Source organism: Salvia hispanica, chromosome 2 (genome assembly GCF_023119035.1).
Source record: "Salvia hispanica cultivar TCC Black 2014 chromosome 2, UniMelb_Shisp_WGS_1.0, whole genome shotgun sequence".
Taxonomy (NCBI): Eukaryota; Viridiplantae; Streptophyta; class Magnoliopsida; order Lamiales; family Lamiaceae; genus Salvia; species Salvia hispanica.
In genome coordinates, this window is record NC_062966.1 from 15,710,793 (window position 1) to 15,735,639 (window position 24,847).

Here is a 24,847-nt window from a genome sequence, read left to right on the forward strand (position 1 = left end):
CCAGATTTGGCAAGCCAATATGAAGGAGAAAGGGCGAGCGTCTGGCGATGAGTGAAGAGGTGGGGCACTAAGAGAGAGGGGTTGGAAGTAGTTAGAGGGAGTGAGTAAGTGAGTCGGTGGAATCTCGATCTAGTAGTCGTTGCCTTCGAAAGAGATGAAGGGGGAAGTAAAGTGACTTCTAAGGGTTTAAAGACGAAGATTGTAGCGTGAAGTGATAAAATATGGTGCGAGAATGTAAAGAATGATTGTATAACAAAATTTAATTAAAAGACAATTTATTAAATAAAATAGCTATGCGTAATTAAAATTAAGTTGGTGACTATTGTTTTGCCTATTGTATTAATTTTTCTGCAACATCAATTCTTTATTTGACAAAAAGATGAATCCATTAAATTTCCGTTACTTAAATAAGATTAAACTTTAATTTTATTATTATAGATTAAAATCAAAGTTCGTGTCACATGTTATAATTTGAAAGTTGATGTAAAATCATGAATCTTGAAAACTGAAAATTGATATAAATGGGATGGATTGAATGAAAATGGATGTAAGGTGTTCTATACCCCAATAAATAGTCGATTAGTCGATTAATTATGAATCCATTTATATAAGAAAATTATTTGTTTTTCCTCATTAAGAAATCTTCCTCAAATGCTTTTTATGGATTCATTTATGAGGCAATACGAATGAATGATTAGTGATCTGATTACTCATAATGAAGATGCAAATTTGCAATTTTTATTGATTTTACATCAAGTTACCAAAACTGCAAATAATATACATGCACTTGTTTTTCATTATTGGATAATTAATAAATGATTCTCTAAAGAAAATAATCACCTAAAATGCGTTATCAATTAATCAATATGCATACAACTGTCCTTGATTTTAAATGACCCACATAACTTTAAATAATAATAATACTAAATAAATAAACAGAAAAATTGGTGCTCAACATTCTCCACCGTCACTGCTCAACCTGCACATTTAGAAATATATGCAGGGCTGAGTATAAAAATACTCAGTGAACACATTGCCGAAATATACATACATAAAATGAAAATATTGTCATGCCATCACGGTAACACTCGGGGGTTTTCTCTTAAAAGGCCCGAGCTTACTAAATTCTTTGGAAGCTAAAATTTGACTGATCAGTCTAAGTTCTTTCTGTACTTTTTGCCATATCTGAGCACCAAGTGCCGTGGAGATGGTGCTCTCCCACGGTCACCTACATCTTTCTCCAGCCGGGGAGGTGGCCACCTCCCAACGGCCTCCACTATATCATCTTTGTGCCGTGGAAGGTGGCCACCTTCCAACGGTCACCTGTGTACACTAATCCGAGTAGGGGCACCACCCTCACTCGGACCCGAATTCGATTCTTACGTTCTAACCAAATAGATTGGCTTCATACACATAAAACAAATCATTTATGGCAAGACAACATCATTTGCATAACTAAATATCATCTCAAAATATTTGATATTTTATCCACATTAGTATGTAGGATAGAAAAGTTCACCTCGTTCGTTTAATTTCCTTAACTTGATTTTCTCGTTCCGACCTTAACTTGCGGAGATAGCCTTTTTGAAAATATCACAATATAACATACTAATTAGACTCAAGGTATTCTTAAACTTTAATAGGAATACATGCATCCTACGTGTATGCTCGTATTATTCTTCATCTCCTTTTAGAAAGGTTTCTAGATTCTCGTATTTTAAAACTCGTTCTTACATCAGCTTCGTAAAATATTGAATTAGCTGACCTAAATTAATTAACTCCGTTAATAAAACTAGAATTTCCAACCCATCACTAAAGATACCCCCTCTTCGGACCCAAACTCAAAATAGAAAAGGTTGGCCAATGTGTAATCAAATTCCAAAAATAGTAACTACATCTCAAAATGATCAAAGCCCAGTACTTAAAATATTAGTCAAACCTATACTAAACTTTCGTCACTATAATCACGTACCAAACCAAAAGTATAATGATGAAAAGTACATTACTCCCACCGCCCCTGTTTCTCTTTTCTCTTCTCAATTTGATGTCTCGAATCTGGAGCTACAAATTCCAAATTTAGAAGTACAGATCATGACTCCAACTTCTTCTCTCTCTTCCTAATTCACATCTCTCCCTCTTTCTCACAGAAAACACAAGTCAGAAACAAAACAAAACCAACTCCCATCTCTCTCGTCCCAAAAACTTTCCCCCGGCGAAAATTGGCGCCGCCTCACGTCCTTCCGTCGAAGACCAGCCGCTGCTTCTTCCACCGCCGCGGCGCTACTGCCTCTGGCCGTCGTCTTCGTTTCACACGCCGAGCCGCCGCAACTTCCATCGCAGCCGCAGCCACACCTCCTTCGCTACTCTTTTCTCCCGGCAGGTAAGTCCTCTCCTTCAAATTCTTATTCTAATCCTAATTCTCTTAATCGATGTTGATTTGTTTCTTGGGGATTAGATTTTCAGTTGAGACAAAGGCTAAACGTAAAAGATTGAAACTTTGTTCAGAGCACACGATGATTCAGGATTATCCTAAATGAATGCAAGGAATTCATTGCTGAGAATTGACCGATGATTACCTTCTTAGACGGCCGAAAACTCTCTTCTCTAACTCAGTTCTTTCTCTATATTTTTTTTTTCAAGATTTATGAATGGTGGAACACGTGTGATGTGGTAGAACATGTATATATATAGAGAGAATTCGGAATAAGGGATTAATTTCGCTGACCTTTCGTAATTTGGGATCGTGGCATGCATATTTTTCAGAATAAGGGATTTCTAATTTTTTCTCTTTTTTCTATTCTATTTTAGTATTATTTTCCTCAAATCATTTATCAATTGCCTAAATCACCCCTCTCAAATATTTTACTCCTAATTTCTACAAAATCACCGACCTTAATCACCCCCCTCTCCGTCCGCTCCATCTCCCTTATCACGTCCTCATCTGGCAGTTGACGGCCCAGATGGTGCAGGTGTAGGTGGTGGCGCCGAGGTCGGTGGTGTTATAAGCAAAAGTAGTATTTTGAGCAACTACTTGCTCCAATTGCTGAGCACCGTAATAATCAAAGTTTGGAAGAAAGCTAAAGGAAAGGAATAAGCACTTGATTGGAAAGTTTTTTATGTCCTCCATTAAAGTTACTTAAACTAATTTATAGAAACGTACTAGGAAACTACCAACTACTACTAAACAAGAGAACTACCCACTAATATGCATAACTGACAGAGAACTACCCTCTAATATGCATAACTGACAGAAACTACTTCAAACATAATCCTTCAAGTATGATGGTGTGCGAGTGGAGCGGTTGGACGCGGAGTGGTTGGAGCGATGAGTAGTAGTCTGGTTTTGGGTGGTTACATCAGTCGTGGGTGGAGTTGTATCAGGTGGCGTCGGCAGGGGAGCTGCGGCGGTCGAGGGCGGAGGGGGAGAGGATGGAGATGGGAGGGTGAAGAGGATGAGGGAGGTGAGGATGGCGTTGGAGATCCAGCCAAGGATTCGTTTCCAGCTGAAGCATTTATTTTCCTGGCCGTGTTTGTAGAGGGCAGGAAACTGTGTCGGTGATTTTGTAGAAATTAGGTAAAATATTTGAGAGGGGTGATTTAGACAATTGATAAATGATTGGAGTGAAATAATATTAAAATAGAATAGAAAAAAGAGAAAAAATTAGAAATTCCTTATTCTGAAAAATACGCATGCCATGATCCCAAATTACGAAAGGTCAGCGAAATTAATCCCTCATTTCGAAAGGTCAGCGAAATTAATCCCTTATTCCGAATTCTCTCATATATATATTGGTTGTTGCTGATCTAAATCCTGGTGACTCACGGCATATCGTGGCCAGATTTCCTTGTAACAGCTTTGAGTTGAGGAGTATCACATGCGTTTAAATCTTGATTGGGCTTCTCCAAAATTGGACTCATAATAAAATATGTTTTGGACTCATAACAACTGGGTTTCAAATTGGGTTGGCATTAATAATTGTTTGGCCCAAAAGTAAAATCCTTCTCTTGGCTAAAGAAACAAAGGCGAAAAAATTTCAGATGCACAAACGACGTCTTTCGATGACAAATAAAAAAAGTAGAAAAAATTTGGGGTATTACACCCTTGCACAGCGGAAGACTTGTACAAAACAAATAAATCAGATAAGGATCTATTTGACCGATTATGCGATTAATCAATTCACATGTTAAACAGATAATTGCATGCTAGAACGCAAATAATTCATGCTCCAAGAAAGAAAATCCTAAAACATGAATTCTACGATTTAGGGTTACCGATTTGATTCTCCAAATAATCGACGATTGCTCGCGCCTTCTCCACATGATGATCTTCAATACTAGACCACGAATCTTCTGACTGGTTCCCGAACCGTATCTCGATATCAGGGTGGGCTGATCTTATCAAAATACTAGGACTCGAATAAAGAAGACAGAAAATTCCTCACAGAGAAGAGCTGAAGAATTTTTTGAACTCCTCTACTAATTAGAGAGGGGGGTGAAAATTTCCTCTACTAATAATTGTGTTTTTGTCTTTCCTTTATTCTCCTATTTATATTAAGTTCATATTGGGCCCAGTCAGGGATCTATGGAAGGTTTTGGATATGGACTCCTTCAATTAGCTTTTTACTAATTAAATTGAACCATAATTTAATATAAGCTTTTAATTGGAATATAACGAGCAGCCACTACAGAAGTAATATTGCACTCCTCATCCAAATCCGAAATTACAAGTAATCCGGGTTTCCGTTATTTATATTATTTATTTCCCGAGCTTAAGATATAAATGACCATTAATTAATTAATGTCTGCCATGGACTTAATTAATTAACATCTTATTAATTCCAAGAGTGGACTTAGGATTAAACACTTATTTATTATTCATAGAGTAATAAAACTCCAACTGGCCAGTTTCCCGAATAATAAAACCTTGTTCTAGCTCCTCTTGAGGACATTATCAAACGAGACTCACCTCGTGCGCGATTCAACATAATAGCAATCCTAGCACCGCTAGATATTAATCACCACTACCCAATATATATCAGGATTATTGGGTTGCGAAAAACCCGCACCATTTGATAAGTCAAAGTAGTGCATAATCAATACCGTATGCTCAATGCTAACGTATGTAGATAAGAAATAGTATTTTATCAAGACCTAGTCTTTCAGTAGATAGCATAAAGACACGTCTTGTGTTAGATCCATTCAAATGCTATACCACACCAACATCATCTTATTTCGTAAAAGACTTAGAAATAATCGGACTGACATTGCAACCTTTCACGATAGGTAGTCTAAGCCTATCTGGATTGTGAAATTCTTCTTTTTCTTTTGCAAAGCATTGCATAGAACCGACTGTGTTACCTTAAAGTGGACGACGCCCACAACCAGTCTACTAAGAAAAAGACTTAGACTTTGTTTGCTTCTTATACATTTAAATGTTTATAAAACATCTTATAAATGCACAAGCAAACACGATGTAATAATATACTGATTCTATTCGTGCGAAACTGCTCGAATAATACTGAATCGGGTTAAAAGTGGATTATAGAGTTTTACGTATACAAGCAAGATTCTATTCGAGCGAAACTTGCTCGAAACATGCTTTTCAATATACCAAACCTAACACTGACAGGCATGCGGAACGAAAAACAGGCTCTTTTTGCGCAGAAGCAAGAGGCTGCTCGCAAGTATGTGGAGAGAGCGTTCGGGATTCTCCAAGCTCCATTTTAACATTATCAAAGCCCCGACTCGTACGTGGTTTATGGATAATATGGTCGACATTATGTATACGTGCATAATCTTGCACAACATGATTGCTTTATTTTTGTTTATTATTGTGTTTCAATGGAATTTGTGTATTTTTCTTCAATTTTCTATAAGTTTGGTTTCAAGATTAAGTTTATAGGTTTAGTTATTCATCGTACAAATAGAGTTTTGATATAAGCGACTTCAGAAATATCGTACAAGTTACCTTTTTCATACTCTATGCCATACAATTTTTTAAAATATGATTGGATAATATATTTTTTTATTGCATTTATGTAAAAATATATTAAAATTTTAAAATATTAAATAAAGATCTATTTGGTAGAGAACAATATCAGGTCTCTTATCAAATTAGTCTTTATAAATCTTAATTTAAATAATTTAATATTAACAAATAATTAGCGTAATGAAGTATTAAAAATTTGTTATCCAATACTATTGAAGTTTCAATAATCAAATTTATAATATATGATTAAAAATAATTACTACCGTATAAATTTTGATTTAAATAATTTAATAGTATAAATAATTAGCGTTATGAAGTATTAAAAATTTGTTATACAGTACTATTGAAGTGTCAATAATCAGATTTATAATAGTATATGATAAAAAAAAATTACTACTATAATTAAATTGTAGTAATTTTCAATATTGATAAACTTATAATTTTCAATATATCTACTTTTTAGCTTAATTCACTATAATCCAACAAATTAAAAGTTGATACTACTAATATAGTAACTAAATAAGTGTATTGTTGGAATTTTAAGAATGTTATAATTTTAATTTCTTATTACCTAAAATTTGATTTCTTTAAATTCTAATATCTTGGGACGTTACAGTCGAACCTTGATAAAAAAAAATTACATGTTCTTATCATATCTATTTCATATTTTTAATATTTCCAAAAATATTCTCTTTTTCTTTATACAATACTCTATCTGTCCCATAGAAATAAGCCGAATTTCCTCTTTCGTTCGTCCCACTAAAACATGCAATAAATTAAAATTTGATATATGGTGTAATATTACCAAAGGAGTTTAGTGTTTATGATTTTGAACGATTATGTTGAACCCTGATAAATAAATAATCGCATGTTCACAACTTATTTATTTAATATTTTAAGATTTGTAGCTAATATTTTCTAATTATCTTTATAGAATATTAGAGTTCTTAGAATGTTACAATCGAGCTCGATGAAAAATAACTTATTTATATTTTAAAGCAATATTGTTAATATTTTCTCTTTTTTTATAAAATATTAGAGTTTATTGCTCAATTCAATGTATAATATAAGAAATTATAATATGATCTATTATGTATTAATACTAATTAACTATGTGGCTTTTATTTAAGATTTTTCTTACTTTTTATATTAATATTTACATTCCAAAATTTGAATTATTTTTAGAACATTACAACATGATAAATAAAAACCACATGTTCTTAATTCATTTATTTAACATTATAAAACTATATAATTAATATTTTCTCATGTTTTGCAAATATTGCTAACTCTAAAAAAATGTCTGATATAGAATTAGTAGAGTTTATGATTTCTTAATCAACTCATAGATATATGATATATTAAACTAATCTAAAATGATAAAAGTGAATTCATCCAATTATTTTTCTACTAACAATAATATTTTTTATATATTTTTTTATTTTTGAAAAGTTATATTTGAATCTCAATCAAAAAAATAATTGAATGTTCAAAACTTATTTATTTAATATTTGTAAAGGATATGTTGCTCCGACCATCTCCTCAAACTCTACACGATGTATCGTGATTTAAAAGGAGTATATAATCTTTGATAATGATGAGTCTCCACCTCGGGAAGAAGCTGGAGTGTCGACGGCGAGCGACGATATCATAGATCTGGATTGATATGTTTTAGTTTAGTTTCTAGAATAAGATTCTTGTTTTCGTTTCTTGTTTTTGTTGCCAGTTTTCAATTCAATTTGTTAATTTGCAATTGCTTATGTTAATGGAATTGGTTTATTATTGTTTATTTCAATTTATTTCGTTTCTATCTCTCTTATTTTTGTAGATCTGCAAGATTCCTTATTTTATGCATTTATTCATGATTCAAAACGTATTGGGGAATTCTATAAGATTTTAATCACTTATTCGAAGAAGAAATTGTTATATTATAATTAAATAATTAGCTTTGAGATTTTAAAGAAAAAAAGTATTTTTAAAATAAAATGACAATATTAAATAAACCAAGAAAAGTGTAAAATAGTATAAAGATATTATAAAAATAAATCATGGTTAAAATCTGATATGATAATTAACGCATACAAATATGCTAATTTATAAATCTATTTAAATTTTTTATAATATTATTTAAAAGTATAAATAAAAAAGTGATCCACAATAAAACTTAAGAGTATCAGAAAAAAGCAAATAAATAGCATTTAGTTACAACAAAATGCATAAAATAGGGAATCGTGCAAACATGGAATAAAATATTTAGTAAAAATAATAAAAATATCATGTAAAAAAGAAAAGTAAAGAATTACTACTACATTTCTCTCGTCTTGTTCTGCACGTCGACCTCCTTCGTGCTCATCCTCCCCGGAGGCCGTCAGCTACCGCCTGTTCCGGGGGTCGGCTGCGCACATCATGTTCATGAAAATCATACTTTCAGATATGGCCATATACTCTATCGGTAGTACAAAAAGTATGGAAATATTTGATGCTGAAATAACCACACATTCATGTATATACTTGGGACAGAGACGAAAAAATAAGGAGAGGAGAAAAATCATTTATGGTATATTTAGAAGACACAGACGGAAGAAATAAGGAGAGGAGAAAAATCATTTTATAGTATATTTATTCTCAAAGGGTAAATATGTATTATGCTAGTTGATTTAAAAGTATTTGAAAATCATGAACCGGCTTTAAGCATGAATTACCTAAAATATCCAATTACGTACGTAGAAATTATTTACGTTTATCACTACTCAATAATTTATTTGAATCAATAGTGCAAAACGTCTCATGTTTATTATAATTTTTTTGGCCCCAACACCTCTTAATTTTATTGGGAGTACTTTGTTTAGGACCACTTTTGTAGAACTAGAATTTGTGCAAAATTATCTGTATTAGTGCGAGTATTAGACTATTAATAACTAAATTGATTAGTATATGAATATATATTTCATATTCATTCCCTTTGTCCCATTAAAAAGAAAATATTTTTCCTTTTGAATTATCTCAAAAAAAGAAAATCTTTTTAATAAAGGAAACAACATTTTTTCACTTTTCATCTCTCTTACTTTACTTTTTCTTCGTTAACTCACAAAACAACACTAAAAAAATCATATGTCAAAAAATAAATATTTTAATTTAATGGAACAGAGGGCGTATTATCTAAGAATTTTACTGATTATATTCAATTGCAAGTGCTCCAACTAATAGTATTATTTCAAGTCCGAATTCAATTGTGAACCAACAAATAATTAATGTTGCAAGTGTTGAATCTAATACGAAAAACATAAATAGTGATCTGGACTACGAAAACAATTATCATCTTATGTGCCGTAAAAGTTGTGCGGACATTACATTTACAATTAAATATTTTAATAATAATAATAGTACGGAGTATTTATTTTTAAAAATTTCAGCCCCGGCTTGTTTGATTTCCTGGATCCGTCACTGCAACTATGTTATATTTCTGCTAACTATTGAATGGAAGGATAAAATCTTCAATTTTGTAGAAGAATGGTGGAGATAGATTATGAAGAAAAATGAAGATTGAGTTTCTCGATTGAATAAAAAAACAGTAGTGGAACGGTGTTGACCGAAGGTGAGGTAATTTGACGGAAGAGGGGCACTCACAGTCGCTCAAAACTTTTCCCTCAACATATCAAATCTAAGTAAATATATACTCAAATCTTCAAACTATAATTTTAATTTTTATTTAGGAAGTGTATATAAATTTCAAAATTTTAACTACTCCAATAATGCTAAATTTTGAATTATTCTTTATTTTTTATTTAGGAAGTGTACATAAACTTCAATCACGTAATATTAGTTTGTTTAAATATAATTAAATATAATGAATTGACCTTTATTTAAATAATACTATACAATATTTTTTAAATTCTAAACTTATAGGTGATTTAATAGTCAATCTTAATTTTATTTTTACAAAATATTATTGAATCTGGAATTTATATTTATAAAAGTAACAAATCAATTTAATTGCATGAGTTCTTAGAGCATCAAATTAAGATTTGAAATTTATACATCTTTTATTTTATAAATGGACAAAATGTTAGAGAACAACGATTTAAATTCTTGCATGGTGTCAAAATAATAACTTTTTTAATTATTAGAAAATTAATAGTTATGTTTAACAATAAAAAAAATTTATTTAGAAAGATAACAAGTACAATATTTTACAATTTAGAATTTTAAATATTACTATTTAATAAAAAAATAATTTGATGTGAATAACTATACTATTTTGTTTGACGATAACTCTAAGAAATTAAGTATATAAATGCATGCATTTGTTTTTTTTACTTAGAAGTTTAATAATTATTTAATACCAATAAAATAATTTGATGTGAATGACTATTACTATTTCGTTGAACGATAACACTAAGAAATTAAGTATATATTATATACGTGCAATAATTTTTACTTATGATTTTGAATTTTTGTAATTATTTAATACTAATAAAATAATTTGATGCAAATGACTATTATCCTTTCATTAGATGATACAAGTAGAAATTAAGTATTCCATATAACATATGTATATTTCTGCCGTGGCAATATCTTTATTTGTGATTGCATACATTTAAGGTAAAAGATTGTAATTTGATGAGTTTGACTTTTGTGTTTAGATAAAAAAATATTAATTTGACATGATTATCTTTCCTTTTATATTAATTGAAATATATTCATTTATTTAATTATTATTTAATTCAAAAAAGGGTATATTAGTCCATATAATAATTTGGATTATGGCAAAGTGACATAATACCCTTATGGCTTGGAGACATTATGTCTCTAAATCACTACTCACTCTGTAAACTACAAAATTAATGAGAAGACCTAATTTTGTGGGAATTTATAAACATTTAAAAACTCATTTACAAATTGGTTGATTCTGCCCAAGTGCTTCAGTAACTTAAATGCATTCACAAAATTAACAATTACTACTAATTTGCTATTTCCTACTATTAACTGTTCTCTCTATTCCCATTTCCCACTAAGTTAGATTCTTTTCTTTTTTTAAAGAAAAATTTTAATCATCCTTACTTTTTTTCGTTTCCTCTTTTACTCTCTGTGTGACCACAGGTAAAGAATTACCATTGAGATTTCCTCAGTTTTTTTCTCTCTTCTGAGTTGTTTTGGGATATAGTAAATGTGTCACGCCATAATTGGCTAGCTACCATATTAATGTATTTTTATATTTAAAATTTTGTTATTTTGCTTGTAGATTGATCATGTAAAGCAATTATACTACTATTGTTTTTCTTCCGCTTATTTTACCGTTTTCATTTTAGTCAGATTGACGCTTGATTGTTCTTTAAAAAATTTCACTGTTTCATAGTACTAGTAAATAATACACTAGGGGTGTTTAATTGCCAAAATTAAATCCCATGATTAATTATATCATGTTTGGTTCATAAGATTGAACCCTACAACTTAATCCTAGATGGATAGTCTCATGATTATTAGTCATTGCAACCGAACGCCACCTAGTAGTACCATATAGTACTATAACATTTTCAATATATTTATTTAACTATTTAGATTCATCAAATTAGGCTATTAAGTAAACTATTGGCAAAATACGAAATAAAATAGTGAGTGAGCCAAACAAAAGTATAGAACAATATGTATATCGCATACAAAAATAGCGTGTGATGGAATGATAAAAAGTAGCAAAAGAAACTTAAAAATTGATTTGAGTTAGCATAAGAGAGAACATAACACAAAACAGAAGAGAACAACACAAACTTAAATATCCTTTCATCTATGGAGGTGAAGCAATCCAATTCCTTGAGCATTTGGTTTGACAACACAATATCCAGCTCTTGAGCAAGATCCCACCACCCCTCTCCGGCTCCGCCACCGCCTCTCCAACTCCGCCTGCTTTTGCCGCCTTATGATGGCGCTAAGCCTCTCCCTCCTATAATTGGCGTTCAAGGGAATCGGCATGGCTTCCAGCCCCATGAGCTTCCCCACGACCCCCGGTTTACACCAAATAACGCTCTCCCCTCCCACCACCGCAGGCAGCCTCCGCATCTTCTCTGCCTCCATCTCCCTCGTGAAGGGCGACCGGTACATTCCCTCCTTCCCATCCAGAGAGAACCGCGGATACTCATCCAATGCCTTTCTCGCGCTCCTTAGAATGTCGCAGCTGCTCACGCACGACATTCTCTGCAACTCTACCTTGCTCTTTCCACTCTCCATCTCCAACCCCAGGATCATCTCCTCCAAAGTCGGTTGCCTTTCTCCCTCCAGAATGGAGGTGGAGCCCTCTCCGATGCACAAGTTTCTCAACCCTTTCTTCATCTTCACACCTACAAACTTGTTCACAACATACAGCTGCAGCTCATTCACCACCTGCACTCTACGTGAAAATCAGTGCATAATGAATGGTGGATCAGTAACAGAGCATGAATAAATGCTTTAAAAGCAGTCACATGAAGAGAGAGAGGGAGATGTATCACAAGTTTCCCAACTCCCACTCTTGAAAAAGAAAAGCTACCCTCAAGATACTTAAGGGCCCTCATTTATAGCAGTTTGTTGAATGACTTGATGACTAATAAGTTTTTGAGTTTCAAACCACTTACCATAATACATTTCAAATAAATTCACCATTATGAATATTCAATTCTTGCCTCCAAACCAGATCGACACCGCAATGACTAAATGAAGAAATGGGTTTCGTGTAGTATCTATTAAGGAAGCTGGACAAAATTTCTCCCCTCAGAAGTCCATTGATATAGAAAAATATAATTAGAGGAGAAAGCTTCAAAGATAGCAATGCGATCCAAACATATATCGGGTGATTGTTGAAAACTACATGTCTGATGCCAACTGGAAACTATGTTGGTTCCAAAACTATAATCATCATATGCATGTTCATGCTAGCAACTGAGTGAGACCCACACTAACTCTATTATCGAACGCGCTTATCAGGACAACGTGAAACACACAACTTGTTTGGAAGAGGGGTACGATGGTTAGGGCATTATACATAACAATCAGAAACACCACCTATGTACATACAGACAAAGTTAGATGTCAACTGTCAAAACATGTCATCATGCTGGAGCTTCATGAGCTTTGACGAACCGGCCCTTCACTCGCTTCCTAGTATCTGCTCTTGCTTTTCTGGACTCATATCTTATATGTTTGTCGTATCTACACATGAATGTCATGACAATATCAGAACAAAATGGCCAGGGATTTCATATTTTCTTAGTGGTGAAAGAGAATGAGAGGAAGTAGTTAACCTCCTTGTTTTCTTCTTTTCCTTGTATCGTTGCATAGCGTTGCCTCTATTCTTTGCCAGAAGCTCGATGTCACTCTTTGACATAGCTGCCATACTTTCGCTTGCCAATAGAATAGACTGATTTGTGAACTGCAAATCTTTCGAACCACCTAAGGATTCGGGTTTGGTTAAACCGGAACATGGTGGCCTTGATACAGGTACATTATTACTCTCTGGTGTGCAGGCCCCTGACATGGAGTCTGGTTATTGGCAGCATTCTGCATTATAAATGAGACCAAAATCTAACATAAAAAAAACTTTAAGCATAGAGAATACAGGACTGTAAGACAATATTATTTCTGCTTCTTCCACCACTTATTCGCAGCTCCCATCACAATAATTGACAAATATGAACATTTTTTGGCCACTAGCAAGCATATCAAAGTCCAAGATTCTGAGAAACTACGATTTGGCAGTCACATCCAGATTTTGTGAAGTTCTTGCATGCGCTCGTTGCAGATATCCTAATATAAAACTCATAACCAGATGACCTTACAATGTGGATAAACAACAGGCCAATAATGTAATGATTAATCTTAGAAAAGCAGAACATGGTATATCTTTTTAGTATAGTATTGATGAAATTAGATGAACTATGAAGAGTCTTTACTTCTCAAACTAAAACCGATACGTCCTAATCTAGGATGCCAATAGCCAATAGCCACCACCAGCCAGAAATCTGGACTAAAATGAACGGACAGGACGGACATCAATGTCTACTTATTAGGATCAATTATGAATCACTAAAGGACATCAAAGTTAGATGAAAGGGTTCTGAAGTAAAAATGCTTACGTGAAAGGGGATTATATCTTCCTTGGCAACAGAACAGTTCACTCCAGAGATGTCCACCACTCTTCTCTTTGCCAATGATGCTTCCCCATAACTTTTCATAGTGTACATGTCACTTCCTCCAAATTCTAGTTCAACGGGGCTAGACTCCTCATGGCCCCTCAATTGTCCCAGATTGAAGTCCCATATCTGCAGAAGCGAATGCAGCATATTTATCAGCAAAGGAAGAACAGGATAGGAAAGAAAGCATTTGATAATCAGCACTAATGGTCTTTCATTTTGAAAAACACTCCCCACCCTCCAATTTTGCATTGTTGGAACTTAGTAGATTTTGTACAAAAACAAGGTCTTATCGGCATGCCATCATAAGTCTGAAAGTTGGTTTATCAGAATCAGATACCTATTTAACTGGAGAAGGGAAAGAAGCAAAAGTAAAAAAGGCCGCCTGCATGCGCTCATCAGAAAGCAGCTAGGAGAGAAAGTAGTACAAACTCAGCTTCAAAAGGGGATTTGCAAGAAAGGTCTAATACGGGCAATGGATTTGCAACTCAGCATGTTGCGCGCATATGTCTTGCCTACGACTACGAGCTTAGTTTCTGCCCAAACATTGCAGACTAAAAACAATTCACTAGCGAAGACAAGAATTGAGTTTCACATTATGTGAAGAATGACGAGTGGAGTAACATATACCACAAAATCCTCAAACATTTTGGTGCATTTCCAGAAATGAGTCGTGCAATAACATTTCATTGATCTTCCTAAATTCGAAACTTTAAATCCGAAATTCTCGAATTGCAAGCATTGAAAAGTACTAGCACATTGCAAAATAGTCCATATATCATTGAATAAGTTGTCAAAATTGTTTATGAAATGATCGGGGAACATGAAACATACATGCAGTGGTGGTGTTGTGATTGGGCGGCGTGGGCATCAATAGCAACGACGTAAATTCCTGTTGCACATCCTGTTCGCGCCTCGGCGTCCCCGGTTCTAAATCCTCCCTATCTCCACCACAGCCGCCATCAGCTAACAATTCGATAAGCTGCTGCAGAATTCTTCTTCTTATCGGGAACCATGAGATCGTCCACTCGTAGGGCTTGTCGACGGACAGCCCGAGAAACTGTCGCCGTCCGTCGAGCAGCGGAAGGACGCCGGCTGGGCGGCGCAGCTGTCACAGATCTGGGAGCGGAGATGCTTCTTGGAGAGGGCGTTGGCGGAGTGCACCTGCTGGTCACACCACAGGCAGAGCTGAGCGGTGTCCGCGCGGCAGTACAGAATCGCCTGCCTCGACCCGCAGAAATCACACCAAACCATCGCAACACCAATACTACTCCTATTTGATTGATGGATTAAATATTTTGTAGTACTACTATAAGATTTCCACCAAAACTTCCCAATATGGAAATAAAGTTGTTTTGATGAAATTGGTAGATTTTTCATATGATTAAAAGAGTGTTGGTGGCAGAATTTTGCACTTTATGGGAAGGTAGGTGATGATAATGATGAAGGTGTAGTTATTTATTTATATTCATTTCATCACTCCACACATTGACTAATAGATTAAAGATTAGTATTTTTAAATTTTAATTAAGTTTAGAAATATCCTAATTTCTATTAATGGAAACCTCTCTGTGCAAGTTTGTGGATTTGTCTGGTGTACGGAGTAGACGACTTGTAAAATATCTTAACCTTTTTGCTGACCTGGCATGGGCATCTTTTTCTTTTTTGCCTTTTACCGACATTATTTATCTTCACTCTTCAACCCATACTTCCTTAACAATGAACATGTGGAAATAATGGCATTTACCACCGGCCATATCACATGTCACTTATAAACTTAAATCTTATAACCAAATTTTTAACAATGCTGACACTTTTTTACAATTATGAAACAATCATAAAACTTTTTTTTTTTACCAACATGAAATAATGATGACACATTTTGTACTTCACATAGATAAAGAGTTAAACGCCGTTTAAACACATATAACGGAATGTACTAAATTAAAAAACGTATGAACTTTTTGTATTAATATAAAATAAAAGTGACACATTATGTATGGGAAATGTATTTACCCCTTTTTTATCGAGTACAATACAACTGAGCAATTAGAGTAGAGAAATCTTATTGAAGAGTTCGCATTAAGTCCATAATAATTATGTTATGGGTGGCTGTCCCATTTAAAATGTGTCTCCGAGCACAAGCAATTGGTTGGATGTACATTGATTAAGCAATTGGACTCCCAACTATGCGAAATATGACAACCACTTATATTATTACATATATGGTTTGAAAGGGGAAGGATTAATAACGTGACGGATCTAGCTAGCAATACAAAACTTGCATGTCAAAACAAACAATAAATAAAATATTTAAGTAATTACATTTTCATCAATTCAATGCAAGAAATAGTAGCAAATGTTTCCTTCTCGAATATATACAGATAGTCTTTTGTAATATGAGATCGACTCAATCTCACTTTCACCAATTTCAAGTTCGTTGAATTCCTATTGCTTAATACAATATTTTTCAACCGTTATGAAATGCTTCTATGAAAATGGGACGGAAGTAGTATGATACAAGTGCATTGTAAATCTGTTATTCTTGGCATCAATAATCCAGTAAACCTGAATCACAAGGAAGAGAGAAGAAAGATATAGATTTTGTCAATAGAGGCCCAGTATGAAAAGTGGGCTATGAAAAAGTGAAAAATATGTGTGGTACTCTACCTTTGTAGTAGTACTATTTCTTTTTCTAATAGCAAAATTTATTTTCTCCGGCCTTTTCCAAAAGTCTAGCCCTGTATGTCAAATCAATTACTATCACTCAATTTTGTACTCCCTCCGTTCCATAGTAATTGAGGCGTTTCTTTTCGGCACGAAAATGAGTTAAGTAAAGAGAGAATAATAAAGTGGAAAATGAAAAAAGTAGTGAGATGAAGAGAGAAAAAAGCAAGAAAGAGTAAAGTAGGTGTGGAAAAATATGTTGACTTTTGAGAAAATGACTCTGTGTTACTATGAAACATACCAAAATGACAAAATGACTCTATTACTAAGGAACGGAGTGAGTAGATCTTAGGGAAGCAAGTGGTTGAGAACTATCTTAAAATGAGTTTGGGTTTAGGTTGACAACTTATATATTTTGTGTCACCAACTGATATGCTTTTTACTTCCAAGTTTCAATTGATAAGTTCTCAAAATTTTTATTTTAAGATAGTTTTAATTGAATCACTCTCTATTAAGGAAATGAATTGAAAAGCAAAAAGATACTATATTTTGGAATTTTATACTGCAATTTTATGAATGAAGTTTGAACGCTAGGCTTTAGGTCCAATTCAACTTGGTGTTAGAGCCTTAGAGGGATATGTCTATGTATAGTTTAAAACTACAATATCAGTATATCTTAAAGAATTGCTTAGCTCGAAAGTGAAACTTTTCGAACTAAAAGTATGAGTGGTTCAAATATGTAGAAATGCTCCTAAAAGGTAATATGAGATTTATTAGATAAAGAAAATAAGAAGTGGAAAATGGGAATAATTGAAGAGGGGGGAATGGGCGAGGGGAAATATATGGAATGAAAGAGAAAGGTGTTAGTCCATGTCTTTGATGTCAGAGTATTCAGTGAAAAAGAATCAAAAGATTCCTCCTTTTCTGATAACTCCCAATACACATATTCCGCCATCTCGTGATTACCTACTCCTTGCTTTTTCTTTTTCTTTTTCTTTTTCTTTTTTTCTTGTTTTTTTAAGTAATTTTGTTAGAGTTATATACGCACACAGTGATCTCGGGTCAAACCCAATATGAATCCGGATTTGACGATTTTTTTAAAGTTTTCTTTTGAATGACTTCTCGGGGTCAAATGCCTCCCAATTTTCTGCCTATGATGGGAACGACAAATTAAGGTGGACGAAGGGGAACAATGAGATGGAGGTGGAGGATGTGAAATGTAATGAAATTATAAAAATATGATTGATTGATAAAAATAGTTCAAATTAATCCATTTATAATTTTAGATTCTTAGTGGGTCAATTAATATTTGGAATTTGTTTGAACATCTTAATCATTTATAATCTAATATTATAGTATTCTCTTTCAACACAAAGTTGATATCCAATCCAGGGCACATACCTCTTTGTTAATAACGGAATAAAATTAAATAAGTGTAAAATTTTATTTAATTAATTCAACTTTTAGGTGAAGTAAAATATTGATTATTGAGATTAATTACGAGATTATATGGGAGACAAAAAAGTGAGAAATGGGAGTGAGGAGGGTAGTGGTTTTGATTCTTTTGGAGATATGATATCTCACTCCATAACCTTTCACAACACAACTCCTACTTACTAGTAGTATGATTTTTCATGACCATCAAACTCCCACATAACATTTCCCCTTTGAAGAAATTAAAACAAAAATGGCAACTCCAAACATGGCTACTATTGAGAGATCCTTGCAAAACTGCTCCTTGAACCACCAACTCGCAGTGCCGGCGGCGGAGACGTTGGAACTCAATTCAGAAGCCACAGCCCTCCCTTTGCACTGGGAGCAATGCCTTGATTTAAAGGTAGTAGTAGTAGTAACAAAATATACAATATTTTTCTATAAAAAACGAAATAAAATTAGTCCTACTATTATTGTTGATTAATAACAGAGCGGTGAGATATACTACATCAATTGGAAGACGGGCATGAAAGCGACGGAGGATCCACGGACGGTGGACTTCTCGGAGGAGGACAGCAGCGACGGGTCGTCATCGCCTTCTTCATCAACAGAGCAATGGGGTGGTCAACAAAATTGTTGTGATGAAGAAGAAGAAGAAAAGAGTGAGAATACTAATACTAATACTAATACTAATACTAATACTAATACTAATAATGTGGTGGTGGTGGCTGGATGCAAGGCCTGCCTAATGTACTACATGCTGCCCAAACACCTGCAAATATGTCCCAAATGTTGTGCTCAACTTCTCCACCTTGATCCATCCCAAAATGCACCCTCTTCTTGAAAACAAAAATCCTCTTTTTTCTCTTAATCAGCCAAAATGCATTCTTAATCTTGTATTCATTCTTTACATTTTATGATTTCTTGCATTATATTTTAATTTTCACGCATTTATTGTTTTTAAAAATTGGTACCAGTGTGTGTAGTAAGAGAAGTAGTGTGCAGATGAATATGGTTCAATGTTTGGGCCTTTCGGGGTATGAATACCGTTTGCTTATAAAAGGACTCTATATTTTCATGAAATCTGAAATGTATGTTATAGCAATGTGAGATCTTGTTTTTTCTCCACATTTTTTATTTATTTTTTCAATTCATTTTCAAATTATATTGACGTTGTAGATTATTTTGAAATACATCAAATTGAAAAGATAAAAGAGGATAAAAGCACCCGTGAGTTCGGATCTCACCCCCATTTACTCATATATTTATGTATTTGGTTGATTTAATTGATTATTCAAATTTGTAATTAATACTAAAATTTAATTAAAATTAAAACTCTGATTCCAGAAAACATAAACATACTTGAAATTAATAAATCCTTATTATCAATTCACAAAATTCAAGTATACGTTCTGAATTTGCTGGGGGGGAGTCAGAATTTGACAATCTGGACAACCTACCTCAAGCTATATATTGGTAAGGTCCAAATAACTTTTAAGGGTTTCAAGATTCTCGACCCAACGCATCGTAAAGGGACTTACCTTTGTTGTTTTTATCTATATTGGACCATTGGTCCTATTGAGCTACACCTACATCGAATCAAGTTTGATTTGCTATTTATAAGTTGGTGATAAAGTAAGTAATGCAGGAATCATGAGATAGATGAAAGTGTTACAATAGTTTGGACACTCTAGGAGGAACCACAACAGAGGAGCCAGCGGCTCGTGGCTCGGCCGCAGCTCCCTATTGCTTGTGCCACCAAGGCCGCGGCGGGGGGGTGCCCAAGGGAGAGCCACGACGGCGGCTCGGCCACGCCTCCCTATTGTGGCAGACGAGAGCCGCGGCTCCCCCTTTACCGATTTTTTTTTAATTTTATAATAATTTCAAAAATTATTTATAAATACCTCATTGCCAAAATACTCAATAATCCTATATAGGGTTGGGTCGATACGATATACCGTATCAAAATTTTTGTTTCCTTATCATACCGAAAATATCGATATGAAAGAATTTCATATCGTTATTGTTTCGAAAGTTACGGTATACCGTATTTCGGTATATACCGAAATTTCGGTATGGAAAAAAACTATACCGTTACCGTTTCAAAATTTCGGTATATCGTACCGAACTTCGGTATACCGTTCTGAACGGTATATCGATATTTCGTACGATATACCGAAATTTTATACCATTTCGAATACCTGTATACCAAAAAATATAATTTCAAAACCGAAAAATAAAACCAAAATTAATGGAGTATAATTTTAACATAATAAAATAAACATCGTCCACATCTTCATAATCAAAAAATATATAATTAAGTTATATGGATATATTATTATTACTATTATTATATTATGTTATTACTATTATCATCATCATCATCATCATCATCATCATTATCATCGGTATAAACGGTATAAACGATATGTATCGATAATTCGATACGTATTGATTTTCGATATATTTCGGTATACCGATAATATCGATATATATCGTATATTCGATATAAAACGGTATACCGCGGTATAAGAAAATTCATATCGTTATCATACCGAAAACTTTCGATACGGTATTGTATCGTACCGAAAGTTTCGGTATACCGAAAATTCGATATTTTTCGATATTTTTCAATACGATACGATCGATATACCGTTTTTTCGATATATTTACCCAGTCCTAATCCTATATCATTCAATTATAAATATGGGACTCTAAATTCGTGCGTTTTAAGCGCCGCTTATTAAGCATTTAAAAATTCACTAATAATTAAAGTCAACAATGTACGCAAACACCTTTTTTGAGTATTTTGCTGTTTCATAGAATAAAAAATTTTATAAGATGAAGTGAATAAAACATAAAAAAGAGTTGGCAGAAGTGCCGCATTTTGTTTATAAGTTTGTGCGTATTAAGCACCGCACGCCCTGCTGTGTTATTAACCACAGCAGGGGATCCGCCTCCTTAGTTAGAGATAGGGACCAACATATCTAAATTTTAGTGGAAATCAAGCAAGTGTTTGGACGGCTTGTTTTGTCTTCAAAGTTTTGTACTCTCTCTGTCCCATTAGAAATGAAACGTTTTTCTTTTTGGATTGTCCCATTAAAAATAAAACGTTTCTTAAAATAAAAATAATTTTATCTCTACTTTTCTCTCTCTCTTACTTTACTCTCTCTTCTTTAACTCACAAAACAACACTACATAAAATCTTGTGCCGAAAAGCGACGTTTCATATTTATTGGGACGGAGGGAGTATACAATATTTGGTATGTACGGTAGAGCAAGTGGTTGGACACCAAACATCTCCTAAGGAGTTAAGAGAAAGAGAAAAAAAAATCTGGAAATAAATGGTCTAGTCCAAGGCAAATATATAAGAAGATAAAGGACTATGGAAGAAAAGAAAAAAAAACAGAAAAAGAGGAATCTGTGCAGAGGAAAGAAGCCTACAATCCAACTTTGCAGAGAGAAAGAACTATAGAAAGAGATAGACCTAAGAGAGAATGAGATTAGTGAGCCAAACAGAGAACATGAGATTCTTTTCTTTATCCTCATTGGTGAATTCATTGTCTCAATCCATCAACATCTCTCTCCTTCACATCTTAATTTATACTATAAGTTTGTATAAACAAATAAGTATAAATAATACGATTTTTTTTTTTTTTTTTGAGAATTACGTCAAGTTAATTTGTGTCTATATATCTATATGGAGTATATTACTACTATGAATTACACTAATACAATGTGGCACTATCATTGAAGTTGGAGCCACTACATCATATACAGGCCGGCCCACTATATATGCTCTATATGAACGAGACCATTATGTACCACTTACCCACCACGTAAGGTGTGACAATATACTACACTACATGAAGATTACTCAAATTTTATTATTTGTGCAATGCCTCGTTTGGGATTTATATTAAAATACCTTTTTTAATGCTACTAATAATATACTCCAATTCTGAATCAGTAAAGAGGTGAACATATATTTCAACAACTTTCACGTGTTATAAAGATGCAGTACTTATTAAATGGAGTACATAATTATGAAACCTAGAAAAATAAAGAAACAAATGACACCTGACCTATATGTGGCCTAGAAGCTACACAATTCCCATCAGTTGGTGATGAAAATTTGTTCGGAAATTAATAGTGTAAATATTTTTGCAATGAAAAAATTATCAGTTTAAGATCATATGTTACCTGTGGTCGGGGTCAATAATCAACAACCTAATACATTTAATTTTCTGTTTTTTTGGTAGTAATAAAATTTGGATATTCTTCACTCGCAAGGCAAAAAAACCATCCAAATTTGATGTGAAAATGTTGATCAAGCATAATTCTTGTACCATGAAAACTTTGAATTGAAATTTAAAACTAGGTGGTACTAACTAATATACTACTCTACTACAATGTAGTAGCAGACATCTAAGCCCACTCCTTAGTAACACCTCCAGGCGTACAAAGGGAAAGGGGGCTATGAATTTATTGGGCTTCAACTCATGCTTCATCGGTTTTTGTTTTCAATCGACAGAATTGAACATTATTTATCAAAAGTTTTAAATTGATACAAAAACATACTATGTTTCAGTTCCAAATTAATTTACAACATCAAAAGGAAAACAAAATATTCGAAAATGTTGTTAAAATGCTTTAGAGATTATCTCGATATGATCTTAAAACAAAAACTTGTGAGAAATTGTATAAATGGGCTAGTTTTAATTTATATCCCAATATTCTATAATATTTTCAAATCTATCATAATCTTAATAAAATACTAGTAGTACAGTACGTATTAATTTTATGGAGCACTAATTTTCAAACTTTATCAAACCTATCCCTTGATTAAATTTACATCATCACATTAATGATATGGCATGCGGAAGAATTATGTAAAGTGAGGTAGACAAATTTTTTCTTCGCCAATATGTACATAAGCTTTTGGCATGCTGTGCCACCAATGTGATTGGATATTGAATTTGGTGATAAAATTGATATTTTATAAAGATTAAAATAGAGTTTGAAAATATTGAAAAATAAACTATAATTAATCCAATAAATTTAAATTTATGGGCTGGTTTTACATGGAACATTGTTACATTTATGTACAGTATCTTGGAATTTCGAAGAAACATACCAATATACACATGGTATGTTATGGTGATACGTGTATTTACCATAAAGTAAAGAAATTGGTAGCGTTTATCTTTAGAGCGATCAAAAATGGTCCCTAAACTATGGGTTTATCTCGAAAATGGTCCCTGGATTTTAAAAATATCACCAGTAGTCCCTGGACTAAGGGTTAATATCAAAAACGGTCCTTTTGCACTGTTTCGAGATGAAAATGCCATTTTGAGGAGTTTTGAAGGGTTTGGGTAATTTGGTCTTTTTAAAGTTTTAACATTTTAAATCTGATATTATTTCAGTTATGTACTAAATCTGATATTACTTCAAAATTATCATTCTTCTTCCCTTTTGTCATCCTTCACTTTGTTTCTTTATTTCAATATTAGATTTAATTTATAAAATTAAATTTTAAACTTTAATTTATAAATATCAATAAATTTTTTTAATTAAAACTATTAATTCATGGACACTATAAATATTGATTAAAACTATTAACTTTTGTTATTTAATATAATATTCAGCTGAATTGAAGAAGTACAGAAAAATAATATTGATCATGATGGAAAAATAAGAGCTATTCTATTTAGTCTTCGTTCGGTTGTTATAATTGCTTGTGATTGAATATTACGAAGTTGACTAAAAATTTTATATAGGAGTATTTTTGTTGAAATTTTCTAGTCATTTTGATTGTTTTCAAATTAATAAACGAAAATTATATTAGTCTTACATTAGATGCATATTTATTTCAGAATAAATCGTGTTATATGATCTATTTATGATTGAAGCTATTAAATATTGATTAAAACTAAGGCGTTGTCATATCTTATTGATTAAATATTAGACACTATCAAAAATTGATTATGACTATTAATTTTTGTTATTTATTAATTTTTATAATTATAAAAAATTTATTGATATTTAAAAACTAAAATTTAAAAATTAATTTTGTAAAATTAAATCTAATATTGAAATAAAGAAACAAAGTGAAGGATGACTAAAGGAAAGAAAAATGATAATTTTGAAATAATATCAGATTTTGTACATAACTGAAATAATAGTAGATTTAAAATGTTAAAAGTGTAAAAAGACCAAATTGCCCAAACCCTCCAAAACCTCTCAGAAGGGCATTTTCGTCTCGAAACAGTGCAAAAGGACCGTTTTTTATATTAACCCTTAGTTCAGGACTGCTGGTGATATTTTTTAGTCCAGGGACCATTTTTTAAGTTCACTCTTATCCTTATAAATATTTATCTGATAGCGATATATCTTTAGATTCCTATTTGGCAGCAAAAGTCAGTAGTTGAACTACTCGATCTTCTTGGCGTGTACAACTCATCAACTCAATTCAAACGTGCAGTTTATCCACCCATAAAATGTAGAGATACTAATTATCACATAACTGAACTATCGTAAACCACGGTCCATATCTTTAGCCATATATTTTTATAATTTAAAATACTATAAAAAAGGT

The 24,847-nt window shown here is 32.9% G+C and overlaps 3 protein-coding genes and 2 long non-coding RNA genes across 7 annotated transcripts; 2 read left to right on the plus strand and 3 right to left on the minus strand.

Moving 5' to 3' along the window:
- Positions 1-958: 958 nt before the first annotated feature.
- On the minus strand, positions 959-2,920 carry LOC125204342. Its single transcript, XR_007173541.1, has 3 exons — positions 2,577-2,920; positions 1,520-1,580; positions 959-979 (listed from the first exon to the last, which is right to left on the minus strand). It is a non-coding gene; the product is annotated as an uncharacterized LOC125204342 (long non-coding RNA).
- On the plus strand, positions 1,931-2,762 carry LOC125204341. Its single transcript, XR_007173540.1, has 2 exons — positions 1,931-2,380; positions 2,456-2,762. It is a non-coding gene; the product is annotated as an uncharacterized LOC125204341 (long non-coding RNA).
- Positions 2,921-11,675: 8,755 nt separating the features above from the next.
- On the minus strand, positions 11,676-15,509 carry LOC125204200. Of its 2 annotated transcripts, none has more exons than XM_048102774.1 (5): positions 14,983-15,509; positions 14,092-14,277; positions 13,261-13,486; positions 13,100-13,168; positions 11,676-12,371 (listed from the first exon to the last, which is right to left on the minus strand). In XM_048102774.1, exons 3-5 carry the CDS (start codon positions 13,350-13,352, stop codon positions 11,768-11,770), a joined length of 765 nt encoding a protein of 254 aa, XP_047958731.1. In that variant the 5' UTR covers positions 13,353-13,486; positions 14,092-14,277; positions 14,983-15,509; the 3' UTR covers positions 11,676-11,767. The 2 variants fall into 2 exon arrangements, with proteins under 2 accessions (XP_047958731.1, XP_047958730.1); XM_048102773.1 differs by having other exon boundaries at positions 13,261-13,516.
- LOC125206358 (zinc finger protein CONSTANS-LIKE 1-like) lies at positions 13,938-15,402 on the minus strand. The gene is made up of 4 exons (XM_048105623.1): positions 15,198-15,402; positions 14,972-15,114; positions 14,092-14,277; positions 13,938-13,982 (listed from the first exon to the last, which is right to left on the minus strand). Exons 1-4 carry the CDS (start codon positions 15,400-15,402, stop codon positions 13,938-13,940), a joined length of 579 nt encoding a protein of 192 aa, XP_047961580.1.
- A 2,987-nt stretch (positions 15,510-18,496) lies between the features above and the next one.
- Positions 18,497-19,330, plus strand: LOC125203554. 2 transcript variants are annotated; one of them, XM_048101932.1, is made up of 3 exons: positions 18,497-18,652; positions 18,740-18,864; positions 18,934-19,330. In XM_048101932.1, exons 1-3 carry the CDS (start codon positions 18,503-18,505, stop codon positions 19,091-19,093), a joined length of 435 nt encoding a protein of 144 aa, XP_047957889.1. In that variant the 5' UTR covers positions 18,497-18,502; the 3' UTR covers positions 19,094-19,330. The 2 variants fall into 2 exon arrangements, with proteins under 2 accessions (XP_047957889.1, XP_047957887.1); XM_048101930.1 differs by having other exon boundaries at positions 18,740-19,330.
- The last annotated feature ends 5,517 nt before the right edge of the window (positions 19,331-24,847 follow it).